General features: G+C 35.1%; 1 protein-coding gene across 1 annotated transcript; it reads right to left on the reverse strand.

Moving 5' to 3' along the window:
• Positions 1-428: 428 nt before the first annotated feature.
• On the reverse strand, positions 429-6,423 carry LOC150082537 (mpv17-like protein 2). Its single transcript, XM_090377832.1, has 2 exons — positions 6,343-6,423; positions 429-1,052 (listed from the first exon to the last, which is right to left on the reverse strand). Exon 2 carries the CDS (start codon positions 1,023-1,025, stop codon positions 429-431), a length of 597 nt encoding a protein of 198 aa, XP_090233958.1. The 5' UTR covers positions 1,026-1,052; positions 6,343-6,423.
• Positions 6,424-12,838: the final 6,415 nt, after the last annotated feature.

The raw sequence follows: 12,838 nt of genomic DNA on the forward strand, positions 1-12,838 counted from the left end.
CTAAACGTTTTTTATAATTAAAACAAAAAAGGGGATCACACAGGTGCCATGCGAGTCTTTGTTAATACTGAGGGTGCAAGTGATGGAAGGTTATTGTACACACTCTTGTATCACTGAATTTTTAATGTGGCAGACTGTGGATATTCTCTTCATACCTACATGATTTGAGCCATAGACTATGCCTCACTAGTATATGGAGTTACAAATGACATAAAATATTTTTATAATATTTTACTCTGTCATAGTAACCAGTACTTGCTTCTCATTTTAAAAACAGACCACAACCTTGCTTAATTTGCTGTTGCTACTAGAAAAAAAAATAATTTTTTAAACTTTTTGAGATGAGATTTTTGATTAACATTAAAACTATATAAAAAAATAAAATATAATACATATTTATTTATTTAAATACTAAAGCTATACCTGTGTCAATCTTCTGTATCATTTTTTTTTACTTGATATTTATATTTAATATATGGAGAATATATATCAAAACCAAGTGATATGATATTATCAAAAAATACTCGAAATCTCAAGGGAAGAACATAAAAGTTCAACAGCTGTGCAGGTGGCCATATCATCCACTCTGCTAAGTATATCTTAGCTCCCTTCTGGAGCACTTCTTCTTTAACTACAGCTACACTGGAACCCTCTAATATGCCAACAGTGCCAAAGTAGACAGTAATATTTACAGGTGAAAAGAGAACTTGGTCATAAATAACTTTTTTGATAACAGTCCTGAAGCACCTACCAGGTAACCAGCGGTCCAACAAAACATACCAATAATGAGACAACACACCTGTGGTTAATCCTGCAGCAGACATGTGAAAAGTGCGCACTGGTTGCCAGCCCTCCTTATCACCCATAAGGATGTCATAATGCTGTTGAATGACATCCCCTGTTGCTCCCATTGCTGTGGAAAACACGGCATTAGTCACCAATAGATATTCATTAAACAGCTGATGTCCAACACGAACTACTTTCCTACAGATTGTCTTAATACCATGAGCTGCAGTAGTGGCCATTTATACCTTTAGACATTTAAGTAAGATCTAAAATGAAGAGAAAGAGTATACATCAATGCCACAAATTATTTTTAAAAAATTTAAATTAATCTATGGTGAGATATAAAACATTAAATGGAAGGAAAGAAATGCTGAACTATGGGATATATGATATCATCATTACAGTTAGTGCTGTACAGAAGGAAAATGATGTGTGCATAATGAATGTATTCTTGCCTGCAGTAATCAGGATTACTTATAATTTCCATAGCTGTACTTAGTGATAGGCATAATCAAGATGTCATAATCAATTTTTTTGATTATAGCAAGTCACTTGATTACTTCAATTTATTCATATCATTTGATTATATCATCTGAACGATATAATCAAATTAGATATAATCTTTCCATAGAGTTTCAATTTTTTTTTTTTTTTTTTTGCTCACTTCACTACCTCTATTTGGCTATAGAGTAATCAAGAAATTTTTCTTAGATAACAAAGCTTGTCTCTAGTGATGTTTTTTGATTTTATTATACAATATAATGTCAGAATTCAGAATATATTTTAAGCTTTCCTATTTTAACTATTTCTTGCATTCCCCTCCCCTTCCAAAAATAAACTAACTGTTGAATAAAAGTCAAGTGCCCACTGTTATTGATTTTTGTACACCCACTAGATAATTATTAAGAGCCAAAATGTTATGTCAGTTTACTTTATTGTATTATTATTATTAAACAGAATTAAATCATAAAATTGAAAAACTGAAAGTTACATTTATTACATAATTGATAATTCTGTTAAGCAGTTATCCCACAAGAAATAATATAATATGCATAATATAAAATTTATGAAAACATAAATCATTCATAAAGTTTAATGTGAAAATTAAATAACATTCATAAGGTTAATGTGATATTTTTAATAACATTACTTATACTATAATAAATAATCTTTATGCAAAATGTCATAAAAAAATGTGAATAATAATTTTTAAAAGAATGTATATTTTTAATATGATACATTCATAATACATTCTTCACATTGAAAATATATAAATTCATAACTTCTCCATTATGGAAATCATCACTTTTTCCTTTAATAATAATGCATTACATCCACATTTCTCCATTATGAATTTATCACTTTCCTTCTGTTCTCATGGGTAGCACAGTTGATATAATCACCACTCTCCCCACACCACGTAGAAAAGACCAGAGTTTGAATCCCGTCAATGATGCAAGGAATTTATGGGTCTTTTTTCACAATGTGTCTGAGTTAGTTCGTCTCAGGCAAGGGTAGCATGGCTTTTCCTCCCGGAAACTTGGGTTTTTTTTGTCCAACAAAACAGCAAATTGACACAGAACAGACACACTATACATAACAATGACTAAGTTGCTGATGCGCCTAAAAACTCAACAACCTTCATCTTTTGTATTAGCACTATAGTAATCATCATGGTCCTTCATATGTATTATAGCCTAAGTTGCTGATGCACCAATAAATCTAACAAACAACAACAACCTTCATATGTAACATATAACAATTAACAGAGGGATACTGTAACAGCCAACCAAACATCAGATCAGCTGTATGTTAATTTTTTTGTCAACAAAAAGATGGCTGATTTCCAGAAGCAACAAATATAATGCATATTTCTTATTGAAAATTTCCCAGACTGCTTCCAATTCATCCCCCTCCTAAATAAATGACATTTCCATCTACCAATTCTGTAATGATGTATACAATTGCCAGAAACAAGCATATTACAAAAACTGTAGGGGACATGGCAGGATATCATTCACAGTAGGGCTGACAGATTTGATTTTTCACGATCTTGCCAGAGATGATATCTCTATAATAAAACATTTTGCAAAACTGCTCCACCTACAAGAGAAAAATAAGTATTTCCTCTCTATTCTGATTACCAGTGGCAGTTTACTGGAAGTCATAACAAAGACTGTGTGTTTTAATTCAGTTTTAAAGTGAAGCCTTCTTACATGCATTTTTAAAAATATTTACTTACTCTGTATTAGTTTAGAAAATAAGAGGAAGTATACTTGATTGTATTTACTTGATTATATTGAAGGAGGCTGAAATTGTGGTTGCATATGGGTAATCCCAAATTCCCCACACAAATTGATCCTTGCAGCTCTGCATCATGATGCAAGTTTCAACATCTGAGGAGAGGAATCTTCATACATGAGTCAAGAATTTACACTGGAGTTAGCATCCTGTCTCAGGTGAAATTCCATGAGATGGCAATGTAGACTCTAAAATGTGAATGAGCATGTATGAACAAGAGGCACTGCGTGAGTCTACTTACAGAGATGGGACAGCACATGATTATCACATGCTTAAATTGTAAAATTAATAATACCATAGGCAACAAGCAGGATATTGGCTCAATTTAAAAGGATGATTTAAGTGGGCTCAATATGAGTGATTATGGACACCTGTGAATTGCACTTGTATTAAAATTTTAATCCTCGTGGAAAAGTAAATGATAAAATCCTGCCAATTGTGCTTGGTGGCCACATATCACACAAAAACTGTAGGGCACTGCAGAGGTGAAGTTAGTCCAATACAACAGAAAAATATTCATTGGAGGAGGTAGTGACCTTCTTATGGTATGAGTGGACCCAGTCTGTAATATCAGAACTAAATGCAACAAGCAGGATATTGGCTCAATTTAAAAGGATGATTTAAGTGGGCTCAATTTGAGTGATTATGGACACTTGTGAATTGCACTTGTATTAAAATTTTAGTCCTCATGGAAAAGTAAATGATAAAACCCTGCCAATTGTGCTTGGTGGCCACATATCACACTTTGCAGAAATGTCTAGGAGTACCACTGATTGCTGAATTCATGATTCATACAGCAACTTCTGCATCAATCCTACATCGCCACTTCCATGGGACTCTAGATTTGGTAAGCAGTCATCTCATCAATCCATGGCACAGGAGGTAGGGGATAAGAATCAGAAAGAAAACTATAAAGGGTCCATTAAGAGTGCATTATACTCACTGGTCAAAAACTCAGAAACCTTTATTCAGTATTTAGTAGGTCAACCTTTTGCCCAAACTGCAGCCTATACACATGGTATAGATTCCCTTAGGTGTCTGAGGGAATCTAACTGCAGATTTGACCATTCTTACATCAGGATATTTGTCTGCTGCTGTAGTAGAGAACTAAAAACCTGAACTGCCCTTCCCAACATATTCCAGACATTCTCAATTGAACTCAGATCTTAAGAATTAAGGAACCAAGGTAGATGTTGCAAATATTGAGAATGTTCCTCGAACCACTCAGATACAATTTTTGCATGGTGGATAGTTGCACTGTTGTCCTGAAAGAATCCATCACAATCCAAGTAAAAATGAAGCACTGCAGAGGTGAAGTTAGTCCAATACAACAGAAAAATATTCATTGGAGGAGGTAGTGCCCTTCTTATGGTATGAGTGGACCCAGTCTGTAATATCAGAACATACCATGATAACATCTCCAGCCATTTGTGTGGTGGACACAAATCTGAATGAATGGCTTCATGAGGTTCACTGGTGCAAAAAAAAAAAAAAAAAAAAAAGTGTAAATCGAGACTCATCAGACCATATGATCTTTTACCACAATCCACTCCTGGCATTGGTAGCAACACTCCAGTCGTACTTTCAATTTTTTATTAGAAACCTTTTGTATAGGCACATGACTATCAAATTTCAGATTTCTCAACTGACATATTTTGGTTGTAAGTGGATCTTTCTTTGCCTAAACTGAATTTGTCAGCTATTTACTGCACACTGGACTTTCTATTCTGATGCAAAATTTGCTTTAAATTCCTGCAATCTCGTTCCTGGAGTACCATCGTTCTGCTGCATTTCCTTTTAAAGTCGCATTTTCCTTTCATCTTCCACTTTATTTGAGATGGTTGCTTTTGATCCACCAGTGATTTCCTGTTTTCTCAATTGTGGCTACTGCTAAACACGCTCCAACAATAACACCTTTCTGAAAATTGGAAAAGACCACCTGTCTTTTCCCTGATCCCTGATCAGATTAACAAAACTCCAGTTTTTATTGAACACTAAGGAACTTGTGACCATACCATGTGACAATACATTTGCATAACATATCTTTAATTATCTGTTGATGCCAACTGAAAAGGGTTTCAAATTTTTTGGCCAATGAATGGAAAATCATCTTGAGAGGTAATAACATCCTAAATGGATCACATGAATCTGTAAAAAGAAAACCTTAACCTACCAACCTGATAAAGTACAGTGATAGGTCTTTATCTGGGGACTGAATGCAAAAAACATAGGAACTGGACAGTAGAAACAATTTTCAATTCAGACTTTTCTTCATAGATTGTTTTTTCACATCTTTTGGGAAAATGAAAAAAACAATTGTTTTTTTCATATATTTCCCAAAAAACTAAAATAATCAAAAGTGAAAAGGGCAAGGTTAAAATAAAAGAGAATGATATTTTGGAAGTACAGAATAAATACTCTGAACTGCTAAATGGAGCTTAAAGATTTCGGTAAGAGAAATTTGGATACTATCTGTATTATTGAGGTACATATAGCAGTTTTGGGATCCTAGATATTGGGGGGGGGTATGAAAACTAGAAACAACAAAATATCATGTCAGTGTAACAGAAACAATGTTTTAACCCATAAAGGTTAATATTTGTAATATATGAATGGGTTAATACTTGTAAAAAGTTACTTTGACTTTAACTAAAGGGTCCCAAATGCTTCTCAGTACAATTCTCTAAAACTTACATTATGGCATCTCTGTGAGGTATTTCGAAACCATGCCTAGTTTTATTTTTTAATTACGAAATGACACAGTTTAAGACAATTCCCAAACTTTTTTTCTGCTAGTCCTTTTTCATACTTGTATACTAGTTTCACAATACAGATATCATAATTCTGTTCCAATCTTTCAAGAACACTAGAGTACCTGTAGAATGTATTACTGACCTTGAACGAGTCTATATTAGGCTTTACAAAATGTGTATTATTATTGCTCCTTACATTCCCTCCTGTAATAAAAATTGTTTTTCTTTAATCTTATTTGCGTATTTGTTTCTCATTCTGTTTAGGCTCTCGCTCGCTCTCTCTCTCACACACACACACACTTTCACTTTCAAATTAAAAAATTAAGGAAATGTGATTTTGGCTGTTTCTGGGTCATACTGACAGTTTGTTCGCATTCGTGATGTAGCCGACCTTAGCAATTTCCGCCTCATATACACCATTTTAAAGTCTGTTTTCGATCATATTATTCACACTCTTAATAATAATCTGTTAATAAGTATGAGTATACACAATTTTACTTACATATAAATCGATTTAATACCTGTAGAAAGCTGCATCCAGAGCTGGCAGTGCTAACCGGAACCGTACACATTGCTTTATGATTGCAGCGCTATCTGTTGCCAACATATAAGGACAAATTTGTAATATCTAATAAACTCCACAAAAATTTGTGTCGAGGTTCAAAAAACTGGTTTCTTCATGCTTGAGTTGTGCAAAAGAAAAATTAGTACTAAGAAAAACGGTAAGAAAAAATCATTTTTAAATAATATAAGCGGCTTTGCTGAAGGAAATGACCTATATATTCATTTAATAGTAGTCATAATTATATTGAGTTTATCTTTCGACATTAGTGGAGTCTATATAATTTACATTATTTAGCATTCTTATCTTGGCGTTTAACTGGGTTATCTGTTATTACACAGCTGGCTTTTCAGTTTCATGAAGAATAATGATACTGCCTAAGGAAAATTTCCTAATGTTCAAAATATTTTCAAGCAAATCACACAACTATGTGAGAAGCACTGCAGGTCCGTTTATTGAGGTTCTACTTGAATACAGAATATACACGTGGAGATGGATGTTTTGGTGCCACCTTAGACAAGTGCATACATAATGAATAAAATAAATGCGATAAGCACTTCTAAGAATAGCTAAAATGTCTTATTTTCATATCTAAAATTAATGCTCTTCTAATTTTGTAATAAAAGACGGAAATGATGAATTATCATACACAGGGTGATCGAAAAGCTGCAAACCACAGGAGATTTGTAATTTCAAAGGAAACCTGCAAATGTTTTGAGTTAGTCCTCCATCCCCTCCCCACATTTCTGCCTTTTTTAAACTGTAGGTCACAATGGAGATTGACAAACCATTGGCAATATCTTAAATAGCAATCTGTGATACCTGGAAATAGTGTAATTTAACAGCAAAGCTTCAATAGAAATAGGGAAAATTGGTATTGTAAATTATATGTTATGTAAATATCTAAACCCCCTCCCAAACAACGATAGTATATGAGGCCTTATACACCGGAAGATAATGGGGGCTATTTACTGATGAAATAACTCGAAACAGATGCAATGACGTTTGATGCAGTTGAAGTAGATAAAAGCTTCAAATTTTGTGTGATTGAAAGCTTATCTTTATGTTAGCTCGTTGTAACTTAATGTAACAGCTTTGGATTTTTCAATCCCACAAACATGCAAAATGGCCTACCCACACATTGAGTAATTATTATTAGTCATATAGTGCAAGGAAGCCTGAGGCTTATGCTGTACCAGGCAAGAGAGAATCAGAAGTTGGTTGATGACTTTCATCAACCGGTGAAATACCACCACTTTGCTTATTGGAGGCTTGAAGTGGTGAAACCCATGTTTAGTCTCTAGAGCAAAGTTTCTGGCATCCCCCTCCCCCCATACTTCTCCTTCAACCCATGCACGGTACTATGTACTATAGGTTTTGATACCTTTCGTGTTTGGGGTTTTCATAAAAAAAAAAAAAAAGAAGTAAAAGGGAATCACCGAGAAAGAGGAATGATGATATCTGGCTCAGGACCCTGGGTGTGCCAAACCAGATTTTTGCGTGACCCTTCCCAAGCTGATTATCTTTTGAAATTCGGTGATTGCAGGTAGTTGCTTTAAGGTATATGAAATGAAATTAATTCCTTCTAATAGCTGGTAATAAAATACTTAAATCTACTTAACTCATTATATTATTTTTTGGTTTTTGTTTGAATTATTTTCTAAAGCATCATGAAAACATGCACAGCAAAATTAGTAAATCAGTAGGACTGAAATAATGTCCACCAAAAGAAAAAAATTATACAGTTGAAAAAGAGTGGCAAAACAAATGCAGTATATTTCACGAGTGAGGAATTCCAGAAGGAACGATCCGCGGTTGATGAAATAGGATGAAAAACTGAGTTTATTTGTAGATGCCGTAGAAGATGAAGCAAGCCTTCAAAAAAGATAAAACGACTTTGTGGAAAACAGTGGTGTGGACTAATGCTCAAGCAACTGGATTCTATAGAAGCGATTCTATAGAAGCGATGAAATGAAATTAATTCCTTCTAATAGCTGGTAATAAAATACTTAAATCTACTTAACTCATTATATTATTTTTTGGTTTTTGTTTGAATTATTTTCTAAAGCATCATGAAAACATGCACAGCAAAATTAGTAAATCAGTAGGACTGAAATAATGTCCACCAAAAGAAAAAAATTATACAGTTGAAAAAGAGTGGCAAAACAAATGCAGTATATTTCACGAGTGAGGAATTCCAGAAGGAACGATCCGCGGTTGATGAAATAGGATGAAAAACTGAGTTTATTTGTAGATGCCGTAGAAGATGAAGCAAGCCTTCAAAAAAGATAAAACGACTTTGTGGAAAACAGTGGTGTGGACTAATGCTCAAGCAACTGGATTCTATAGAAGCGAAGTGAAGGAACACAGATGAGAGAGAGAGAGAACAAGAGTCAGAAGTAGCAGGGAATCGCCAAGAAAAAGAATGATGATGATATCCAGTACCCAGGGTGTGCCAAGCCCATACTCACCAGATGTGAGCCCTTGGGATTCAATTTATAGATAAACAGTTCTACAACTGTGACGAATCAGCACTTTACTATAAACTTCTCTCCGACAAGTCACTGGATATTAAGAAGGCACCGAACAAAGCGGGAATGAAAGTAACAAAAGGAGAATTACAAATAAGACTGGTAATCATAAGCTAAAGTCATTATGGCTGTAAACGTCGAAGTATCCGGTGGTGTTTTAAGCACGTCAATATGAGATATTAACCAGTGATTTATAAAAATAGCTCCAAAGCTTAGATGACGAGTGATATTTTTGCTTCATGGTTTGAAACTGAGTTTATACCATCGTTGAAACGCCATTTAATTTCCGAAAAAAAACTTTGAAAAAAGGCTGTGTTACTGTTTTGATCACTGCCCGGCTGATGTTCTAAAATCGAAATATTGCAAAATCAGGGTCGCGTTTCTGCCAAGGAACACAACTGCACTAATTCAGCCCATGGATCAGGGCATTATTCGACCCTTCAAATCCTGCTATCGTCGTGAGGTACTTCCTGCTGTTGTGAACTTGGATATTCAAGTTCTAGAATTTCTGAAAACATTAACACTAAAAGATATTGGATTAGCGTTTGAGAAAGTAAGATCAACAGCAATCGAAAACTGCTGGAAAAGCCGAGATCACTAATAACTTTCAATTAGCAGCATTTTCAGAGAAAGAAGCAAAGGCTGCTTGTAACGTACGTGGTGGCAGTGTTGGAGCAAAGGACCTAGCTGCTTGGATTAAGGTGGATGTGGAAGCTCCAGGTACACATTACCTCATCAAGGAAGAAATCGCATCCTCTGACACATCCATTCCCTCTAAAAGTTTTTATCAGTTCCTCCTTGAATTTAAGTAAGCTATCAACTTCCACAATGGCAGATGGAAATTTGTTCCAGCAATCAACTGCCCACTGGTTAAAGGCAAAATTCCATACACCTATTCAACAACTGTTTCCTCAATTTGAATTTATGCCTCCTCTGGTTTGTAATCTGGGCAAGAAGAAGAATCCCATCAGAATTGAGCCTGCTCAACCATTCCAGGACTAATACACCTCAAGCAGATCATCTCGCAGGTGCCTAGTCTCCAGACGCTGCAATTTGCATAACTTATCCTTTCTTGGTAAGAGGATCCCTTCGTTTCTCTCACCTCTCACCTTAATCTTGTTGCTCTTTTCTGTACTCGCTCAAGCAATTCTACATCCTTCCTAAAATGAGACCTCCAGCCTTCTACACAGTATTCAAGGTGTGGCTTGACCACTGCCTTATACAAAGGGATAATCATCTACTTTTCGCTACTAGCAAAATTCCTCTATATCATGGACAATACCCCATGACCTGCTCTGGCAACCTCTCTTCATTTCTCAGAAAACTTTATATCCCACGGCACAATTACTGCCAGAACCTTTTCATTTTCTAACACCCTAAGTGCAGTACCACACAGTTGGTACGTTTTTCTGGGGTTACTTCTACCCATATGCAGTACTTTGCAATTGTCAATGTTATACTTCGGTTACCACTTCTCAGCCCATCTTCCCAAATTTTCTAGATCCTGTTGCGGTAGCACACTACCATTACTCTAGTCATTAACAACCCTACCAACCTTTGTATCATCTGCAAACTTCTACATTAAGCCTATTATACCTTCATCAATATCATTGAAAAATATACAAAACAACAGTGGACCCAACACCAAACCCAGGGACTCCATAATATCATTAGTCGACAAAGAGCTGCGTCCGTTGATTACCACTCTCTGTATTCTCCCACTTAACCATCGTTTTGTCCATCATAGCAACTTGTCCTTAATACCATACTGCTGCACAATTTGGGCAGCATTCTTCCATGCGCAACAGTATCAAAAGCTTTCCTGAAAATCCAAGTATATGACATCAAAATTTTTTTTGCATCCAGTTCCTTTGTAACCACATCATAGTATGCAATCAAATTTGTCAGACAAGACTTTCCCTTAACAAACTCATGGTGTGTCTGAATTATTACTGCAGTCTTGTCTAGATTAATCTGCAATGCATCTTTAACCAGTGACTCCATTATTTCTTGTATATCATTGAAAATGTCCCATGACTTGCTCTGGCAGCCTGTCTGCTCAGAAAACTTCATATCTACTTCACAATAACCCCCAAGTTCTTTTCATTCTCCACTACCCTGAATGTAGTACCACACAGTTGGTAGATTACTCTGGGGTTACTCATACTCATACTTTACTGCTATGCAGTACTTTACTTAGTCAATGTTTAATTTCAGTTCCAACTTCTGAGCCCGCCTTCCCATCTTTTCTAGATTCTGTTGCAGTAGCCATTGCTGTCATTAACAACCCTACCAACCTTTGTATCATCTGCAGACTTGAACATTAAGTCTGAGATGCCTTCATAAATATCACTGATATATATACAAAACAACAGTGGGACCAACACCAATCCTGGGGACTCCACTAATAACTTTAGTCCAGAATGACTGACTCGTGCAAGGAAACGCACCAGAAATTGACAATTCACTTGAAAACAGTAATGAGGTGACGGCGTGGTTAGAATGACAAAGTGACAGTGTACATCTCCATTTATTGCCATTGATCGATATTAAGAATTGTGTATTGATAAAACGCTGTTATCAGTTCTGGAATACTAAATTTTAGAATGGATGCGTAAAATGTAAGTCCATGACAGCATTGTGTATTAGAAGAATGTAAAGGAACTGATATAACCTTTAATACTTTATGTATTTTAGTCTGTATAGTTAAAATACATTAGTAAATAAATACTTTATTAATGTATAAACCCTGGTAAAATGTTTTCGGCTACAGCGCGCTTCGCTTATAATACGCGTGTTAAAATTACACACTGCCACCCGCATTATTTGAAAATTGCCCTGTATTTTATTTAGAGCCCCAAATTTAGGAAAATCTGTTTCTCTCTCAAAATAGGCAAATTGACTACAGGCTCATACGATTCAGACATACGATATACTAATGCTTAGTTGCTTGATCAAAGTTCTAAACAACCATAAACTCTTTGAAGCAGAGAGAGAGAGAGAGAGAGAGAGAGAGAGAGAGAGAGAGAGAGAGACTTAATATAGGTGACTTTTTCAACAGAAGGCAACGAGGTTGAATAATCAAGGAGCCCAACATACAAATTTGCTGCTTTCTATCCAGCGAATGTCACGCAAACAGTGAATCTAGCAAACGTTAAGTAAACGTGTAATTCAATATTTGTTGTACTATGAAAGCATGAGGTGGGAAAAACTGTCCGACCGGAATCATATTGTGGTTTGATGATGTTGCTAATGTGGGACTGTAAAACATACACTTGATGGGAGTGGAGGGGTCTCATTTTATCTAAAATACCCCAGAGACTCACATCTAGTGAGTATGGGCTTGGCACACCCAGGGTCCTGAGCTGAATATCATAAATTTTCTTTTCTCTTTCTTGGTGATTTCCTTCTACTTCTCTTTCTCTCCCAGAGTAACTGGGATTTTTTTTTTTTTTTTTTTTTTTTTTGGCTTCAGGCCTCAGGCTTCCTTGCACTATATGGCTAGTAATAATAATGATAATAATAATAATATGTTGTAATTTTCTTTAAATTCAAATATCACAATACAGTACTATTAAAACTTTTTTGACCCAAAACTTTTAACAGTATTGCGTGATTTATTTCAATTTAATAGTATTGCAATTCAAATAAATCATTCAAGTCCATATACTATTGGATATCACTGCAATTTATTATCACAACTTTAGTGACAAAAATTTTAACGGTATTGTGTAATGCCATACATTTTTTTTTAACAATGTGACACAAGAGTCTTATTACATTACACTAATTAAGAATAAATAGTTTTCGTTTACGCTTTACAAAGGTTAATATTTCAAATAAATTAAATCATGCAAGACCTTGGACTATCGGATGTCGCTTTTCAATGTACATTTAAAAGCTTT

This window comes from Mastigoproctus giganteus, chromosome 7 (genome assembly GCF_048544385.1).
Source record: "Mastigoproctus giganteus isolate SK-2022 chromosome 7, ASM4854438v1, whole genome shotgun sequence".
Taxonomy (NCBI): Eukaryota; Metazoa; Arthropoda; class Arachnida; order Uropygi; family Thelyphonidae; genus Mastigoproctus; species Mastigoproctus giganteus.